The 19,535-nt window shown below is 41.6% G+C and overlaps 1 protein-coding gene across 1 annotated transcript in view; it reads left to right on the plus strand.

Annotated features, from left to right (window-relative positions):
• Positions 1 to 19,535, plus strand: part of LOC114641455 (interferon alpha/beta receptor 1-like) — a 100,668-nt gene that overhangs the window by 65,339 nt on the left and 15,794 nt on the right. The window contains exons 9-13 of the mRNA XM_028790485.2: positions 3,128 to 3,278; positions 4,176 to 4,299; positions 6,607 to 6,776; positions 10,473 to 10,636; positions 14,505 to 14,655. Coding sequence (XP_028646318.2) covers positions 3,128 to 3,278; positions 4,176 to 4,299; positions 6,607 to 6,776; positions 10,473 to 10,636; positions 14,505 to 14,655 — 760 coding nt within the window. The remainder of the gene's footprint in view (positions 1 to 3,127; positions 3,279 to 4,175; positions 4,300 to 6,606; positions 6,777 to 10,472; positions 10,637 to 14,504; positions 14,656 to 19,535) is intronic.

Consider the following 19,535-nt stretch of genomic DNA (forward strand, 5'->3'; position numbering starts at 1 on the left):
GTTCGGCTTCGCTGTGTTGTGAATTGCCTGGAACACCCATTAAATTCCGATGACACCTTACCGCAATATCTCTGAAAAGGATGTTTATTGATTAAATCCAGGGATGTGTCCATTCCAGCAAGCATTGGGCACAAGTGAGAAACAATCCCTGGACGAGGCCTCGGCTCATCGCAAGGTGAATACAAACACACACATACACTGGCATCATTTTAGTGGCACCAAATCCCCAAATCTGCATATCTTTGGAAGGAAAATGGAGCACACTGAGGAAACCCAGCAGGAAAACATGGAAACTCCGGGCAGGGAATATCAGCGACGTGACTCCCTGCAAGACAGCAGCGCTAACGCTCTGCCACCGTGTCACCCCCAAGTGTGTAATTATTAACAGTATTCATTATTTAAACGAAATTACCGATTTATCTGTAAAATGTAATATACATACTTTAATGCTTTTCATCATGAAAGTGATATCAAGTATAAATCTAAGGATTCTAAATGTGCAGAGAGTTGGAATATCATACATTTAATGTGCTCAGTGTGGCGATCTATTGCTGGCGATTCGCTGCTGTCAGGACTAGAGGAAGCCCTAGAAAAAAAGATAGCATAGAAGACGGTATGTGAGACTTTTAAAACGTATCGTGTCATTACGATTGGGAATATGCGACGCTCGACTATAAAAGCACCACGAATACATCTGTGTGTCGACATTTTGCTTCACCACATCGAACCATTTATCAAATATCGAAGCGCGCACACCGATCTCGTAGGATCTGCAAAGCAGCTTTCTGTCACATATAGACAGTAAACAGAGACTCTCAGAGTGCGCCCCCCAACTTTTTGCTGGTACCGCAACTCGCGCATGCGTCACGTTAATTTCTGAGGACCTGCTCAGAAGACGCATCAAATAAACGAGCCCTAAGGTGTACTCTTTCCTACAGCCCCTTGGGATGTTACCTTTAGAGCACTCCCATACAGTATGCTGGAACTCTGCATAGCACTGTGGGACGGGTCTGATATTTAAGATGTCAGCTTCCAGGTCTGCTGTAAATTTCTCCCATTTGTCTTTCCAAAAGTTAAACCTTGGTTTTGATTGTGTCTCTCTAGGTCTTATTATGGGCTTGATGTCAATTAGGATCGGTCGGTGTTAGGATTTAGGGATGAGATTTGTGGTGGACTTTTCGAATTTTGGGTAGTGTCTTGATGAGGCAAAAACTTGGTTTGGAGTGTACCCTCGTTTCCAGCGAGCACTTTGGAAGGATGGCTTGTCTTTAGCATTGTAGAGAATTGTGAGGTTATTAGCTAGTGCCCATTCTTCCACAGCTTCACCATCTTTATTGGTTTGACTGTATCCCCAGATGGTATTGTGACTGTTAAAGTCACCTACTATGAGGTGAGCTTTTGGTTCAAGCTGGACTTCCTGGGGCCAGTTAAATGGGGTTGGAGGTGGCTTGTACACCGAGCTGATGTTCAGATGTTCCATTTCCACAGACAGGATCTCAATCCCCTTGTTTGTAAAAATCTCTGCTTGTCAGGATGGTGGATTTGTCCTGGACATACAGTATATCGCACTTCTGTGAACCGAGCTTGGATGGAAGATAACAAGGTCCATTCCTGGTATTTTTGGAGTTGCAGAGGTCTTATGGGTCTCCTGCAGGCATATATCGTCAGCTTTAAGTGATTTAAAGAGTTGCGCTTTGTTTGCAGACATGCCTTCAGCATTGAAGGTAACAACTCTAAACTTGGACATGTTCGGGGCCGAGGGTTTATCCTTTTACCACCCCTGGATGAGTGCAGTGGACTGTGTAGTGTAGCAATTGGTCTCTGTCTGGTACAGCAGATTAACGGGGGCACCACAAGAAGGTTTGCTACATGCCCCCAGCTACACACGGTAAACTGTTATGATGTGGGAATGCTGGGCTACATCTGCTGGAGATGCATCACAGGGCAGCAGCCAATCAGCAGCAAGGAGAAATGAATAACGCTTTCAGATTGGCTCCTTTCACCAGCAGTGTTTTCCTCTACAGTTGCTTTGTGCTCTCTCTACAGTAAAGTATTGCCACTAAAAAAGCCATAAAAAAATTGCAGAGGATTTTGTGGTGTCCGCTAACAATTATTAGTTAGGTTCTAAGGAAAAATCCGCAAACAACTGAGGCCACGAACTCTGAACCGCTTCTTCGCGGGGGACTACTGTATAAACTTTTATTGGTTCCGGATGGTGAACATCTGTACTTGAGTCTTTCTGAGTAGCAGGGTGTTAACTGGTATTTCGATGGATAAGAGACGCTTCTGTGTTAATTACATTCATCAGTGTTACATTTGTTACTTATCAAGTTTCAGTCTGAAAAGTTTATACAAATGCATCATACTGGTATGCTGTGAAAAGTGAATTTACAGTTCTGTACCATAGTGCGGATTTACTGCCCACTTCTAGTGCAGTGCAACATCCTTTAACTTTTGCCAGCCTACTATTAACTAATGAGCCGGAGTGACAAGGATTTTCACCTTCAAGGATTTGTTTCCTATTGGCAGAGTTTGGTTTGTCATTGAATTATTAAAGGTGTTCAAGCCTACATAATAATAATTACAGTATGTGAATCAATTCTGTGACGTTGTTGTGGTGGATTTGTTTGTTTTTTCTGTCATCCTGGCTGTCTGACCTCATCAGTGGACTCATTTTTAGAGATTTGCAATATGATTCAGCGGGTTGGAAAATGGATGGATGGATGGATATTGTATATAAGGGTGCTACTAATTCTACTGATTTATATGTGTGTTTTATACGATTGAATGTATTGATTTACTTTTTGGTTTATTACTTATTCAGTATTATTCTTGCCTAATCTTATTTGTTTTTTCTTTTCTTGTTACTTTCACTTTGACATCTTGCAAAGCACTTGGAGCTTCATTCTTTGTATCAAAATGTACTCTAGACGTAAGTGATGGTGGTGGTGGTGGCGGCTTTAGCTGTGACCGTGTACTGGAAAACCCCCAGAGTTTCTTTAAGTCTGGCTCTGTATGCTTGTGCTGTTTATCTTCATGTAATTATCAGTCAGTCTCTATTTTTGGTTAAACTTTTCACATAAAGTGTTTATCTTACGTTATATCTCATTTGTGTGTGTTGCTTTAGATGAATAATGTGGAGAGCCCCACCACGCATGTGGTTCTTGAAGATGTGGAAGCCTGGGCTATTTATTGCATTCAAGTTAACATTGAAATCCCTGCTATGGCTAAGATTGGCCAGACAAGTGAACCAGTCTGCTTTCAAAATGACACTCCTGGTAATTTTTTTAATCTTTTGATTGGTTTTACTTGCTAGATTACAGCTTGTCCAGGGTTCCTATTTAGTATTTGCAGTTAATAACCAAACAGGCTAACAGGTTAGTTGATTTTTTTACTGTTTTAAAAAGTAAAATGATCACAAAAACACATTTACAATTAAGACACAATGGATCTCACTCATTTATTCTAGGTCGTAAATGGCCTTCAGGAGTGGTCTACCCAGTATGCTGGTATTATCAGCATCTTGTCAAAAATTGTGCAGTGTGATCCAGTACTACAAATAGCCAGAGTGATAAGTCAGAAGAAGGGCAGTGAGGGTAAGATAAGCGAGTGTTCAAGTTCTTCCTGGTGGAATATTGGGCGGTTAATTATATGATATGTTGCTCCCTGGTACCCATAGTAGAGGACAGGTGTCCTGAGGATTTCTTGGCACCTTAGACTGGTGCTGGGACTCAGGGCTGGAAGGGCACCTATGGAGTTGTACACCAACAGCCCCAGAGCTCCAAGAAGAAAGTTGTGACCATGAAAATGCCTCCTGACTGAAGCTTAAAAGCTCTTTCTGTGCAAGTGTTCATTGAGCTTGAAGTCAGAAGAACAGTAGGTGACAAGACTTTATGTGTCAGGAAGGAGAACAGCCACAGGACAGGCCATAAAGGTGTAAAAGGTGAGAGAAAGGAGAGATGAGTTAGGGCAGAAGGTAACCCCACCTCATAGTGAGACATTCTTGTTTTTTTAATAAAAATGGTGTGTTGCTTTTTTTTGTTATGCTCCCCTTCCTTTATTATTTTTGGAAGTCGTTTTGGCTCCAGAAATAGCTCAAGTGAGGCTCCCGTCATCCATAGGATGATTACAGTAACGACTCGATTAACTTTCATTGCTTTTCCTCCTCCTTACAGCTGCAGTTGACACTGTGCCAGTGCCACAAAATGTGTTCCTGAATTCTGTTAACTTTGAGGTTATTCTGGAATGGGAGCCCCCTGACTTAGCTGGGCAAGTGACGTACACAGCCGAGATGGCCAGGTGAGTGAGTGGTTCTCAAATGAGTAAATGGAGGGAGACTGGCTTAGGCCACACAGTGGGGGCACTTTGACAGAGTGTGACATTATATGTGACAGAAATGCAGTCAGCCCCTCTCCCACTCAGCCCTACCACATATATCAGGGGTGGGCAAAGTCATTCCTGGAGGGCCGCAGTGGCTGCAGGTTTTTGTTCCAACCCAATTGTTTAACAAGAAGCTCTTATTGCACTAGTAACTTAGGTGAATCATGCCATTCCAAACAAGGCACAGAGGATAGAATTTCATGCTGACTTTGACACAGAAATGCCCATTTCGCAGTTGTCCCTGCCTTGTCTTCTAATGCTTGCCTAGCAGATCTTACAGTGTATCCGGAAAGTATTCACAGCGCTTCATCACTTTTTCCACATCTTGTTATGTCACAGCCTTATTCCAAAATGGATTAAATTCATTTTTTTCCTCAGAATTCTACACACAACACCCCATAATGACAACGTGAAAAAAGTTTACTTGAGATTTTTCCAAATTTATTAAAAATAAAAAAAATTGAGAAAGCACATTTACAAAAGTATTCACAGCCTTTGCCATGAAGCTCGAAATTGAGCTCAGGTCCATCCTGTTTCCCCTGATCATCCTTGAGATGTTCCTGCAGCTTCATTGGAGTCCACCTGTGGTAAATTCAGTTGACTGGACATGATTTGGAAAGGCACACACCTGTCTATAGAAGGTCCCACAGTTGACAGTTCATGTCAGAGCACAAACCAAGCATGAAGTCAAAGGAATTGTCTGTAGACCTCCGAGACAGGATTGTCTTGAGGCACAAATCTGGGGAAAGTTACAGAAAAATTTATGCCGCTTTGAAGGTCCCAATGAACACAGTGGCCTCCATCATCTGTAAGTGGAAGAAGTTCAAAACCACCAGGACTCTTCCTATAGCTGGCCGGTCATCTAAACTGAGCGAACGGGGGAGAAGGGCCTTAGTCAGGGAGGTGACCAAGAACCCGATGGTCACTCTGTCAGAGCTCCAGAGGTCCTCTGTGGAGAGAGAGAGGAGAACCTTCCAGAAGGACAACCATCTCTGGGTAAAGGGAAAGATGACTGCAGCAATGTACAGAGACATCCTGGATGAAAACCTGCTCCAGAGCGCTCTTGACCTCAGACTGGAGCGACGGTTCATCTTTCAGCAGGACAACGACCCTAAGCACACAGCCAAGATATCAAAGGAGTGGCTTCAGGACAACTCTGTGAATGTCCTTGAGTGGCCCAGCAAGAGCCCAGACTTGAATCTGATTGAACATCTCTGGAGAGATCTTAAAATGGCTGTGCACCGACACTTCCCATCCAACCTGATGGAGCTTGAGAGGTGCTGCAAAGAGGAATGGGCCAAACTGGCCAAGGATAGGTGTGCCAAGCTTGTGGCATCATATTCAACAAGACTTGAGGCTGGAATTGCTGCCAAAGGAGCATCGACAAAGTATTGAGCAAAGGCTGTGAATACTTATGGACATGGGATTTCTCAGTTTTTTTATTTTTAATAAATTTGCAAAAACCTCAAGTAAACTTTTTTCACGTTGTCATTATGGGGTGTTGTGTGTAGAATTCTGAGGAAAAAAATGAATTTAATCCATTTTGGAATAAGGCTGTAACATAACAAAATGTGGAAAAAGTGATGAAGCGCTGTGAATACTTTCTGGATGCACTGTATATTCTGGCTTTGTGTTAGCTGTAGGTGGGAGTAGAAAGGAAAAGTAGATTTAAAATATTTGCACAGAGCACAGTGACATGTTAAACTTGTATACTTATTACAGGTGCCGACCTGGGAGGTACACATTACATCATCATTGGCCTAACAGGTATTTAAGCCAATGTCACCTGTACTTTAGTGTATGAGTTGGTAGATAATCTGAAGGACTTTCTCACAAGTGCTTGGCTTGAATTACTGACAACAAACACAGTCTTGTTTTTGGACTCTTAGTTGGAGAAATCACTGCACAGTGACGGTAGACCTGTCACTTGTGGTGCCATCCAGTTTTTGCCTAAAAGATGAGCTATGGCTTGGTCATTATGACTGAGACACCAAGTGCCACTGCAGTGTGACTGAGAAAAGAAATGGGGAAAAACAAGCTACGATGAGGACCACAAATATTGTCAAAAATCAGACAATAGTTCATTTATGGAAAGCTGCTGCACAAGCTCCAGGAAGGGGAGACAGTTGAGGCATACATTGAAATAAATGAGTTCAGCTTTCTGGAACCACAAACTGTTCAGGATGTACATGACTAATTGTGTTTTTATTTGCTTCTTTTAAACAGGTCTTTCAATCAAGAGTATCTACCTGTATGCACAATGATCAACGACACAAAATGTGATTTCACATCCTTTATAAGTGCGTTTGGTAGCTTGATATTCCGTGTGAAATCTCACTACAAAGATGAAGAGTCTCCTTGGGTGTATACAGAGGATTTTACTGCAGATAGAGACAGTAAGTTAACCTTCCTGCAAAACAATCTTAGCCCTCAGATTAGCAGACAGCAGCCAGCGGAGAGACGGTGGACTTTAAACCCTGAGGCTGTGCGTTCTGTTCAGACTTCTGAAGTGCTAAAGAATCCTGAGCCACAGTTACTGCTTGTACGCCAAAAATATGTGAGCAGTGATAACACATCCTGATCTTGCAAGTAATGACATCACAATTATGTTCACAACGAATATTTGCTTGATTTTTTTTTTTCTTCCCGTTTTTGACACATAAGCAATAACCCATTGACAGTAACAGATGTTTGTCATGTCACTTTAATTTGTGTTGAAAAGGTAAAATAACACTGTTCTATTTGTGAAAGCGTGATTGACTTGAATACATGATGATCTGGGGCCTCACGTATAAATGGTGTGTATGCACAAAAATGTTGCGTACGCCCGTTTCGACACTCACTGTGATATTTAAAATCTAAAGTTTGTGTAGAACCACACACATTTTCACAGCAGCGCCCCCTACCTTACGTACACACTTTTCAGCTCAGTTTTGCAAACGGGTGGCACCCAGCGTCAAAGCAGTGCTACTGTTTCTGTGTTGTTTCCCTTCTTTTTCATATTCACATCCATGACGTGGGCTTTATCGAATACACCAAAATTAATTGAATGTTGTTTACAAATTTGATTCACTTGATAGTCTTCATTCTGTAACAATATAATGGTACACGGAATGGCCAAACTATTCCAACTACCATGTCTGTTTTAGCATTGTTAGAAGACACAGCAAATGGAAGAATTAGAAGAAAGTGTGTGTTTAGAGATGATGATGATGATGATGATGACTGCCTTCTAAGTCTATTTCGATTTCCAAGAGTTATCCTCTTGGAGCTGTGAGCTGAACCGGTTGATTCAGTCCTTTGTTTTGATTCACTTTCTTTTCACATCTCCAAACTTCCATTAACCCTCATGTGGCAGACCGCTGCATCCTGACGTTGTCCTGTCATATGACCAGTTTTCTTTGGTTCCTTCTGTGACAGCAATATGAAGTCTGCCTGGTACATGTTAGGACAGGAGGTATGAAGCAGCTTCTTACACAAAATGAAAATTTTCACAGCCTACAACACTTCTGGAAAAGTGTAATATTTGAAAGAAGATGTGAATTATATACTTTATTATATATTATATCTACCATTTTAACTTTTATTTAGTGACCATTCTGCAGCAAACACCACACTGGAATGCTTTACGGTAGAGGTCTCCAACACGTCGCTCTTGAGCTACCGGTAGCTCGCAACCCCTTTCCAAGTAGCTCGCTAAAGGGTTAATGAATCCTACATAAATTTGAAAACTTGATTAGTCAAATTAGGGGAGGGCGATCTTTCCAAAAAATCATATCACGATTCTTTTAACACAAAATCGCAATCCACAATCTGAATTGCAATCTGTCTTTTCAATGTGGCATACACTTAAGAGAATATCCGGACTCAAGGCTTAAGTAATACTTTATTTTAAATATCAAACAAAGTTGAATCCAATTGTTCTCTCATTCGCTAGTTAAGCAGAGTTAAGGAACACCCCAAAGCTGGTGAGTGAGTGAGGAAGGCCCTGCCCCGCCCTGTGGATCTCAGATTTGTGCAAATAAATTGGTACGGCAAGTGAACTATGATACATAGTGAAAAGAGAGAAGTCGCAAAATCAACCGGTATGTTCCAGCAAATTATAGAAAAAACCCGATCTAAATCTGTTAAGTAGTCATGAAAAGCAGACAGATGTACAGACATGCAGACATTGGATTTTATATATTATATATTAGTAAACCTTCAAAGTAATGTGCAGTTAAAGTCTCAACAGCATTCTCAGCAGTTCTGGAGCTTAATAGAGCCAGATAACTAGAAGAATCTTCACCAAGCAGCTCTAAAAATGTCTGCTTTGTTTGGGTCTCCACACCTCTGTGAGTCTGACATGAATGTCATGAAATCAAAGTTCAGAACAAGATGGACAGACAAAAATGTAAATGAGTGAACCTGAGGGGCTCCACCATACACCTGCCTCTCTTGTTGACTCCACACAGTGCCAGTCATCTCACTAATTAAAAAACACATCACACATGCAACTGGACATGTGAATAAAGTGAAACAGTAACGTGACAAAATGACAAAGGAATAAGTCATATCTGTGTATTGGTAATTGCATTGTTTTGTTTTGACAGCATTCATGTTTTACTTCAATAGTGTGAGATACACTAGAAAATGCATACAGACATCTGTATATCTATTATAATAAAAATATCTTGGGATGAGACAGGACTTTTTGAAGAGACTTTTTGGATGGAAGTCCCGCAAGATGGAGACTTTTGCCATGAGATTCTTTAAGTCACGCCCTACTTGTATCTATTTTCAAACAAGACCACGTCATCAGGTGTATTCCGGCACTTAACTTGGATAGACACCAATCCATTAAAGGGCTTACTTATGAACACATACACACACACTTGTGAAGATCCAGTTTAGAATCACCTATTCATCTAAATATGGCAGCCAGAAACGATGAAGTCAAACGAATTAACGCAAAAATCATCGATTGGTTACACGGCAGATTGATTAAATGCATATCAATAGACTATGCTGAAGCAGTTGGTGGTGATCGTACAGAAGATGAAAACATCAATTTGTAATATCCCATAGAATAACTACAAGCGTTAAGACCGTCTGGTCTTCTACCGGCCCAATGACTGTTGAAAGAAGGATGTATCGTAATGTTATTGTGTAGTTTATGTATGTGTGATGAACTATGCAGTGGAACAAGATTAGTTGTATTGGTCAAACAATTCTAACATGTAAAATTTTAACAGGCGACAAGAAAGGCAATGTAGTACATACTCCGCAAATGACATTACACACAAAAGGAGATCTTGATACGCCATTCGTATTAAAACGTTTACAGTTTCCCTTGAGAATAGATAGATACTGTAGATACTTTATTAATCCCAAGGGGAAATTCCCATACTCCAGCAGCAGCATACTGATAAAAAACAATATTAAATTAAAGAGTGATAACAATGCAGGTATAACAGACAATAACTTTGAATAATGTTAATGTTTACCCCCCGGGTGGAACTGAAGAGTCTCATAGTGTGGTGGAGGAACGATCTCCTCACTCTGTTAGTGGAGCAGGACGGTGACAGCAGTCTGTCGCTGAAGCTGCTCTTCTGTCTGGAGATGATCCTGTTCGGTGGATGCAGTGGATTCTCCATGATTGACAGGAGCCTGCATAGCTTTTGCTATGACAATTAACTAATCACAGGGACAAACATTCGAAAAAGTCGGTTTATTTATTAGAGAGAGAGAAACGATATTCACTCACGGGCAGTTCTACGTTGCGTTGTCACGATGTAAATACAAACGGAATCAAAATTCAGTGCGATTTTGAAGAAAAGGTAATTCCAAATATTGTTTTAATTGAAGTTTTAAAGTTAAAATGAAAATAATGCATATGTAACAATTCCCATTATATATATATATATAGCCAAGTCAAAAGCTTCTAAGTGTTTGTTTGTGCCCTTCTGTTGCTTGCTGATATATTTTATGTCCATTGTTTGGCACTTGTAGTATTGTTTATGAGATCTGTTATGAGGGTACTGTATTGTGGGCCCACTGATTATTTGTACTAACTTGCATTTCTTTTTTCTTTGTCTTTTTTTTTTTTTTAGCAATAATTGGACCTCCTTCAAACATTACAGCCCAAAGCGTTTTGGGAAAAATAATTCTATACATTTCAAATCCAGTGGTAAAGTTGCAGAACAAGCAATTAAGTGATATTTACAGTGACATTTCGTATAATGTGATGTATTGGAAGAAAAATGAAAAAGAAAAAGTAAGTTACATTTAATTTGCATCAGTGATGTTTGCTTTGCAAGTGGATTTAACAGTGCAATATATGAGTGTCCAACGTCGACAGTAGCACAGCATGAAAAATATTAAACTATTGTTGGTTCAAAGATGAGAACCAGGAAGCAGTTGAAGATAAAGTTCATGAAGCACGTGTGTTATCATAGAGTTGGTGGAACTCCCTAAGTTTGTTTTGGGTTTGCCTACTCTTTCACCCCAGCCTTAACACACACTCATACAAAACCAATTCAGTTTTAGTGCCATTACAAAAAAGTATTTATAGCATGCAACATATACATGTGTGTGTCTGTATATATGTATACGTTTCATTTTGTGTGTACTTGTTTGTATGTGTTCCTTTGCTGGTATTGTTGTCCCTGTTCTGAGGAGACATAAAAGTAAAAATTTATTGTACTTTGTATGCATAACAAGAACCTTGACTTTAAACTTGAATGACGGTTTGAATTTGTGATCATCCCGCCCGTTTTTACTCTGAAACAATGAAGAGACACAGTGTCATGATGAGCATTTAAATGCTTGGCCAGGCCTGTGACTAAGTGGTTTGGCTCCACACTCCCTATATAACCCTATTGGGAGCCTCTTGAACCCGCACCATTAATAAGATAACCAAGGATGGGCCTCAACAAGTGAGGACACACAACGTCAGCAATGGATGGGTGTAAAGTGCAGGTGCTTTTATTTCAGAGAATTCAAAACAAAGTTAAACAAAGAGTGCAAATAGTGTAGTGCTCTTTGTTCTTAAGAAAGAAAGAGAAAGAAAGAAAGACTCCAATAAATATTAACATCCAGGTGTGCACGTAGAAGGATAAAAAGGAATGCAATAAATAGTTTAAAAACTGAAGGTAAGCACCTTGAGCATGAGAAAGGTGCTATATACAGTGCATCCGGAAAGTATTCCCAGCGCTTCATCACTTTTTCCACATTTTGTTATGTTACAGCCTTATTCCAAAATGGATTCAATTAATTTTTTTCCTCAGAATTCTGCACACAACACCCCATAATGACAACGTGAAAAAAGTTTACTTGAGATTTTTGCAAATTTATTAAAAATAAAAAAACTGAGAAATCCCATGTCCATAAGTATTCACAGCCTTTGCTCAATACTTTGTCGATGCCCCTTTGGCAGCAATTCCAGCCTCAAGTCTTGTTGAATATGATGCCACAAGCTTGGCACACCTATCCTTGGCCAGTTTGGCCCATTCCTCTTTGAAGCACCTCTCAAGCTCCATCAGGTTGGATGGTAAGTGTCGGTGCACAGCCATTTTAAGATCTCTCCAGAGATGTTCAATCGGATTCAAGTCTGGGCTCTGGCTGGGCCACTCAAGGACATTCACAGAGTTGTCCTGAAGCCTCTCCTTTGATATCTTGGCTGTGTGCTTAGGGTCGTTGTCCTGCTGAAAGATGAACCGTCGCCCCAGTCTGAGGTCAAGAGCGCTCTGGAGCAGGTTTTCATCCAGGATGTCTCTGTACATTGCTGCAGTCATCTTTCCCTTTATCCTGACTAGTCTCCCAGTTCCTGCCGCTGAAAAACATCCCCACAGCATGATGCTGCCAACACCATGCTTCACTGTAGGGATGGTAATGGCCTGGTGATGAGCGGTGCCAGGTTTTCCCCAAATGTGACACTTGGCATTCACACCAAAGAGTTCAATCTTTGTCTCATCAGACCAGAGAATTTTCTTTCTCATGGTCAGAGAATCCTTCAGGTGCCTTTTGGCAAACTCCAGGCGGGCTGCCATGTGCCTTTTACTAAGGAGTGGCTTCCATCTGGCCACTCTACCATACAGGCCTGATTGGTGGATTGCTGCAGAGATGGTTGTACTTCTGGAAGGTTCTCCTCTCTCCACAGAGGACCTCTGGAGCTCTGACAGAGTGACCATCGGGTTCTTGGTCACCTCCGTGACTAAGGCCCTTCTCCCCTGATCGCTCAGTTTAGATGGCCGGCCAGCTCTAGGAAGAGTCCTGGTGGTTTCGAATTGCTTCCACTTATGGATGATGGAGGCCACTGTGCTCATTGGGACCTTCAAAGCAGCAGAAATTTTTCTGTAACCTTCCCCAGATTTGTGCCTCGAGACAATCCTGTCTCGGAGGTCTACAGACAATTCCTTTGACTTCATGCTTGGTTTGTGCTCTGACATGAACTGTCAACTGTGGGACCTTCTATAGACAGGTGTGTGCCTTTCCAAATCATGTCCAGTCAACTGAATTTACCACAGGTGGACTCCAATGAAGCTGCAGAAACATCTCAAGGATGATCAGGGGAAACAGGATGCACCTGAGCTCAATTTTGAGCTTCATGGCACAGGCTGTGAATACTTATGGACATGTGCTTTCTCAATGTTTTTATTTTTAATAAATTTGCAAAAATCTCAAGTAAACTTTTTTCATGTTGTCATTATGAGGTGTTGTGTGTAGAATTCTGAGGAAAAAAATGAATTTAATCCATTTTGGAATAAGGCTGTAACATAACAAAATGTGGAAAAAGTGATGAAGCGCTGTGAATACTTTCCGGATGCACTGTAAATAAAATATATATTATTATTAAAAACAAAGTTGGGATTCCTTTTTAAAATCCCCCAGACATGAGGCATCAGTGCTTCACGTCTCTCTTTCCTCAGCCACGTCATCCATCCTCCTGCCCATTGCAGTCCTGCCCCTCACCTCATTCACCTCCATTCTCTATCTCCCTCTCTCCTTCAGCCCAGCACATCTTCCTTCATTGTTTCCCTTCTCAGGTCTTGCAGTTGGTGGAGACATCAGCAACTGTGGCCCCTTCTGCCTACGGCTTTAGCCACGACTGCCTCCATTGGTGCATCTGCCGTGACATCCCAAGCTGCCTCTCCCGTGTTCCTCATGCCCAAAACTGGCACCTTCTGGATATCTACGGATGCTTCTCTCGATCCACACCACCCTTCAGCTATAAAGTGGGAAACTGATCCTCCCCTTGAACGTTGATCTCTCGTTCCTCCACAGGGCCCTGACTGCTTGCCTCTGACTCTAGGGATCTGCACTGGCAATCGGAAAGGTTGCCGGTTCGAATCCCGTAAATGCCAATAGGGACTCTGCTCTGTTGGGCCCTTGAGCAAGGCCCTTAACCTGCAATTGCTAAGCGCTTTGAGTAGTGAGAAAAGCTCTATATAAATGCAAAGAATTATTATTATTGCCTCCACTCCTGTGTGTTGGCTGACCACAGCCATCTACTGCCTTCATCTTCTGTTTCCTTTCAGCTTCTCCAGCTCTCTTGTCCAAGTGCCCCTTATATGCCTGCATGGGTACAGCGACTCTAACGCAAACCACATGAAGCCAGTGAAACAATTGAGTATGACCACATCCTCCTGGGTGGGTCTTTGATCACTCCACTAACTCCATGAGGAGTTGCACAACAACGGAGATTGAGCTGGCTATTTATTTATTAAACTGACCACCAGCTGCTAAGCCACAAACCCACTGTATCACAAGACCTACTCAGATGAGCCTCAGTTGAGGTCTGCGAGACCAAATCTGTCCACACAGTTGCCAACATCCGTAGTATAAAGAAATTTGGTCAGAGGTCTTCAGGTATTATTTTGGTGCATGAGTGCAATATCCATAATTTTGTCAGACTACTGTTAGTGGGGGAGCCTGGGACAGGCTTGCAATTCCACTGATCCTTTTTCTTATTTACAGAGCTTGTGACCAAGAGTCTTTGGTTTTAGAGGCTTTACCCATGACCATGTTTTGGGAGTGAGCTAAAGTTCCTACAGTCTGATTTTATAAGTGTGTGCTCTTCTTCTTGATTAATTGTTTCAGATACACGGTTTGTCTTCATGTCATTTGTATTTGTGTTGCTTTAGATGAAGATTGTGAAGAGCCGCATGACTCATATGGTACTTGAAGATATGGATGCCTGGGCAAGTTATTGCATACAAGTTAATGTTGAAGTCAGTGATTTTGGAAAGATCGGCCAGACAAGTCAACCAGTCTGCATGCAGAATGACACTCTTGGTAATTTTTTAATCTGACTTTACTTGCTAGATTACAGTTCACAACAGTCCTTCGTAGTATCAGTAGGTGATGACCAAAGGAACAGGTAATACAGTTTTTATTATATGAAAGTAAAAATGTCACAAAAACACACTGACAATTAAAATACAACAGTTCTGTGCTTTCAATTGCAGGGGGCAAATTTCACACAGTGCTGGCCTAGGAACCCTCTGATTGTAGCAATTTACCCAAGACAACACGGAAAAATACATACATGGTCACAGTATTTGCAGTGAAATATCACTTTTTTGGTGAGAAAAATTAAGAGACTTGTCCAAAAAAGGAACCTGTACAACCAGTAAGTGGTGTGTGACAGCCAATACAATTTCTACAAGCATCAGATGTGTGACATTATAAATTGTAAGCCATGGACCCATGGATCATTTAGAAGTGAAAGGCAGCCGATGAGGAAACGCACTGGACAGTTGACAAAGCAGCGATGTTAGGGCATCAGGGAACTAAATTCAACATCAATATGAACGATGACTGACACACTCAATTCTCTGGATTCACTTGTGAATATTTGGACAACTGGTGGGCTGGACTACAATTTCCTGTCCTCTATGTGTGTGTGTTTGTGTGTGTGTGTGTATATATATATGTGTATATATCTTAATACATAATTCGCCTGCCACCTCACTCACTCACGTCTGTCCGAAGCCGAATGTGCAGTCGCCTTCTGCGCACTCACTGACGTCAGTCTGAGGCCAAATGCGCAGTCACCTTCTGCGCCGCTGCCCGAAAAACCTTACGAGACCGAAATCCAACCCCAACATCGCGGCAGGTGGCGGATTTAGCCTATGCATTTCGGGATAATTTTTCTGAAATCCCAAATCCTTCCGCCCAGGCGTAGGATATTAGCCCCGATCACAGCCAACCCTCACACTCAAAATAATACGCAAGAACATATTATAATTAAGTACTTTCAGCGGGCGAATGATGTGAAGATGCAAGTTAAAGATGGGCCACATCAAGGGAAATTACTACCAAACAGTGAGAGTGTCTTCACAAAAAATGTAGTCTACAGAGAGATTTTACAACTTTAGTTGCATACGGACAGGCCTCCAGTATACAAACAAAAAACGTTGTCATAGATAGCATGTATTTTTTAAATGTACAGTATTTTTTGCCGTGATAAAGTCATACATATCCCAAACCTCTTAGTTAATTATCATTACTTACATCACTTTCTTATTTATTTCTTACTTATCATTTGTTCTTCGTACACTACTGACACAAGCTCATGCCCGTTTCATCTTACGTTGTTGAAACAGGCTTTTTGTGTAGTATGTATATATGTGTATACAGTAATCCCTCACTACTTCGCGGTTCACTTTTCGCGGATTCACGACTTCACAGGTTTTTAAATACAAGTGATTGCCCGCCTATCGCGGAAGTTATGTTCCAGACCCATCAGCAACAGGAGAAAATCCGCGATATAGAAAGACCATATAAATAAACATTTTTATAGTTTAAGCCTTAAAATACCCATCCCACATGCTTTAAACACATGTAAACTTATAAAACACACTTTGTTAACACATATGATATGTGGATGTAGGGCTAAGGATATGAGTAACATCTCACTATTATAAAACATTTTAACTTCACGCAAGACAAGACAGTGAGACAGGAAAATTGGTGATGTACAGGCTTTTAAATTATTGACACGGCAAGCGACAAGCAGCACAAAGCCAGCACAAAGTCCACTTCTCCTTAGCGTTCATTCAGCTCCCCACCCCCTTGACAATGTGAACTGCGCCTCCGGGGAGGGGGGTTTGAGCGAATGTGCGTTCAGCCCACACCCACACACACACACACACACACCTCCTCCTTCCAAACGCGCAGAGCGACAAGCAGGCATTTTGGCAGAAGCAGCACAAAGTCCATTTCTGCTCAGCGTGAGTTCAGCTGCCCCCCTTCACAAAGCGAGTGCAGACACATTGACGTCTGATCGCTGCGTGCAGGCAGTGTGCAGTGTTGGTCTGCGGTGTTTAAGAATGTAGAAAATGTTTAAGAGCATAGGAAGTGTTTATAAGAGTGTGGGAAAGGTTAACAAGAGAGTGAGAAAGGTTTATAAGAGTGTGGGAAGGGTTTAATAAAGCCTTAGAAATATGTATAAATAATAAAATAAATATAGGTCGCTACTTCGCGGATTTTCACCTATCGCGGGGGGCTCTGGAACATAACCCCCGTGATAGGTGAGGGATTACTGTATATATATATATATATATATATATAATATTATAGTCACAGGTGGCTGGGGGTGGAACCCAGCCGGAATGCCCAGAAGAACCAGAGGAGGGATTACGCCTCCTCCAGATATCGAGGGGGGCGACCGCCCTGGTGGCTTTGGGGACCACGGGAACTGAGCTTGGAAGCTCAACCCTATAGGGGCCCATGGTCACCACCAGGGGGCGACCCGATACCTGAGGAGCCCTGGCCCTCAGCACTTCCACCACACCCGGAAGTGCTGGGGGGGAGAAGACCAGGGACACCTGGAGTGCTTCCGTGTGCATGGCCGGTACTTCTGCCACACTGGCACCTGGAGCATGTCCGGGTGATTATAAAAGGGGCCGCCTCCCTCCATTCGATGGCTGGAGTCAGGTGGAAGAGGGCGGAGCTCGGAGGAGAGGAGTGGAGGCGGACCAGAGAAAGAGAGAAGAGGCATTGTGAGGCCTGGACTTTGGGGTGATTGGTGCTGCGGCTCTGGGTTGCCTACCTGTCACTCAGGTTGGAAAAATGAAGCAGTTTCAATTTATTATTTTGCAGTTAATTTATTATTTGAATATTGTTCAAAAGTCAAACTGCCATCACTAACAAATTGTGGATTGTATATAGTTGCTACAAATCATTTAGAGTGTCTTATGATACACAACGTTTTTCATTTTGGCATTAGGAACAAGAACGTATAAATTCTTTCCTGATCCTACTCTGGAACAGGCGACACATTGCTGGCCACATGAAAAGCGCAGTCCTTTGAGGTAAACTCCAGTAACTTGACGAGGATTGTCCTTGTGCTTTATTTATGGACATGGCATATGCACGACGTACTGGAAATTGCAGTTGTTTCAGTTTGAAAGGGATTGTAGGTTTACGTGGAATGAAAAAGTCCTCGCTGTTTCTGATTCCGATTATAATAGAATTATGTTAGAGTTCTGTTATATAATTTTGGAGCATCGAGGTTTCTCAAAACTATTATTTGATAACCAATTTTAAGCTCCAATTTGTGTGCTGGTATTCCTGGTGGACTAAGTGAATTTAAAACTTCTGTTGAACAGTTAATGGCTTTATCAGAATCTGGAAGATTGTCAAATGATTTGTATTTCATGATCTCATTTGGTATTTCATTTTGGATATTTAAAATCGATTACATTATATTATTAGTTGGTGCGAGATTACGACTTAACTCAATACATATTTGGATATTTATACAACTTTAAAACGGGTTACGTAATGATGACGTGACAGTGTTGCCACGTTTCTCACAACCTTTTTTTTTTTTTCCCCAGAATAAATTAGAATCTGCTGTTTTATGGTTTTCTTTAATTTATTTAATCTTGTTCACGCAGTGCTCCAGTTTCCTCCCACAGTCCAAAGACATACAGATTAGGTGGATTGTTGATTCTAGAGGCCAGAGAAGAGCGACAAGGCTGAGTCCGGGGACTACAGGGGATGAGTTATGAGGAAAGATTAAAAGAGCTCAGCCTTTACAGTTTAAGAAAAAAAAGATTAAGAGGAGACCTGACTGAAGTGCTTAAAATGATGAAGGGAATTAGTGCAGTGGATCAAGATGGTGACTTTTTAAAATGAGTTCATCAAGAACACGGGAACACAATTTGAAATTTAAGGGTAAATTTTGTGAAGTTGTTCTTCACACAGAGAACACAAAGGAATTGAGTGGACAGGAATGTCAAACTTATCTACAGTACACTAGATTGTTCTAATGTTTTAACAAAAACTTGACCAATCCTTTAAATAAAAGCAGAAACTGAGCAATTCCTTAAAATAAGAGTGATAGTGTGCTTTCACATATCGCTAATTGTATTGATGTGCGGCTTTTGATCAGGCTACTCCTGGACTTTGACCTTTTATTTTTATAAGATGCTCCAGTTTTTCTTTGTTTTTATGTTGTGAGTTGTTGACCTTCTGGAAGATTACATTTCCATTTATTCATTTAGCAGATGCTATAAATGAGGTCAACACAATTGAGCAGGCATTGTCTAGTGGTCTGTTTTGAAACCGGTGTTAAAAGAGTGGGTTACAAAAATTGATGAAAACAAGTAACAACGGCTCTAGACCTTATCGGTAAGCAACCATTAATCCAACGAAAAACAAAACACTGATTAACTTACCTTATCTACAAAAGACCCTGGCATCAAACCATTTGCATTTAAGGAGGTACTCACAAAGCAGAGGTCTCCTCAAATCCTTCTTAAGAACGAGAAGGGGATCAGCTTTTCAGATAAATGTGGGCAGCTCACTGCACCAATGCAGAGGTACACATGAGAAGAGTCTGGATTGAAGTTTGATGGCAAGTGGTGGTCTCAGCAGACACCATTCTTTAGCAGGCCTTAGTGGGTGGAAAGGAGAACAGGACCTAATGAGGGCTTCCAAATAATTAGCTGCTGTTTAGGCAAACATCAGTGACTTGAATTTAATGTGTGCTGCTGCTGGAAGCCAGGGGAGTGACATGCGCCTGTCTCGGCTGGTTAAAAACGAGACATGCCACTGCGTTTTGGAGCATCTGCTGTGGCTTGACAGTACATACAAGTTACTCTTGCTTTTGGATGACACAGATCCACAGCTGAGCCCTGTTTTCTCTGTCCATTACATTTAAC

The sequence above is a fragment of the Erpetoichthys calabaricus genome, chromosome 4, assembly GCF_900747795.2.
Source record: "Erpetoichthys calabaricus chromosome 4, fErpCal1.3, whole genome shotgun sequence".
Taxonomy (NCBI): domain Eukaryota; kingdom Metazoa; phylum Chordata; class Cladistia; order Polypteriformes; family Polypteridae; genus Erpetoichthys; species Erpetoichthys calabaricus.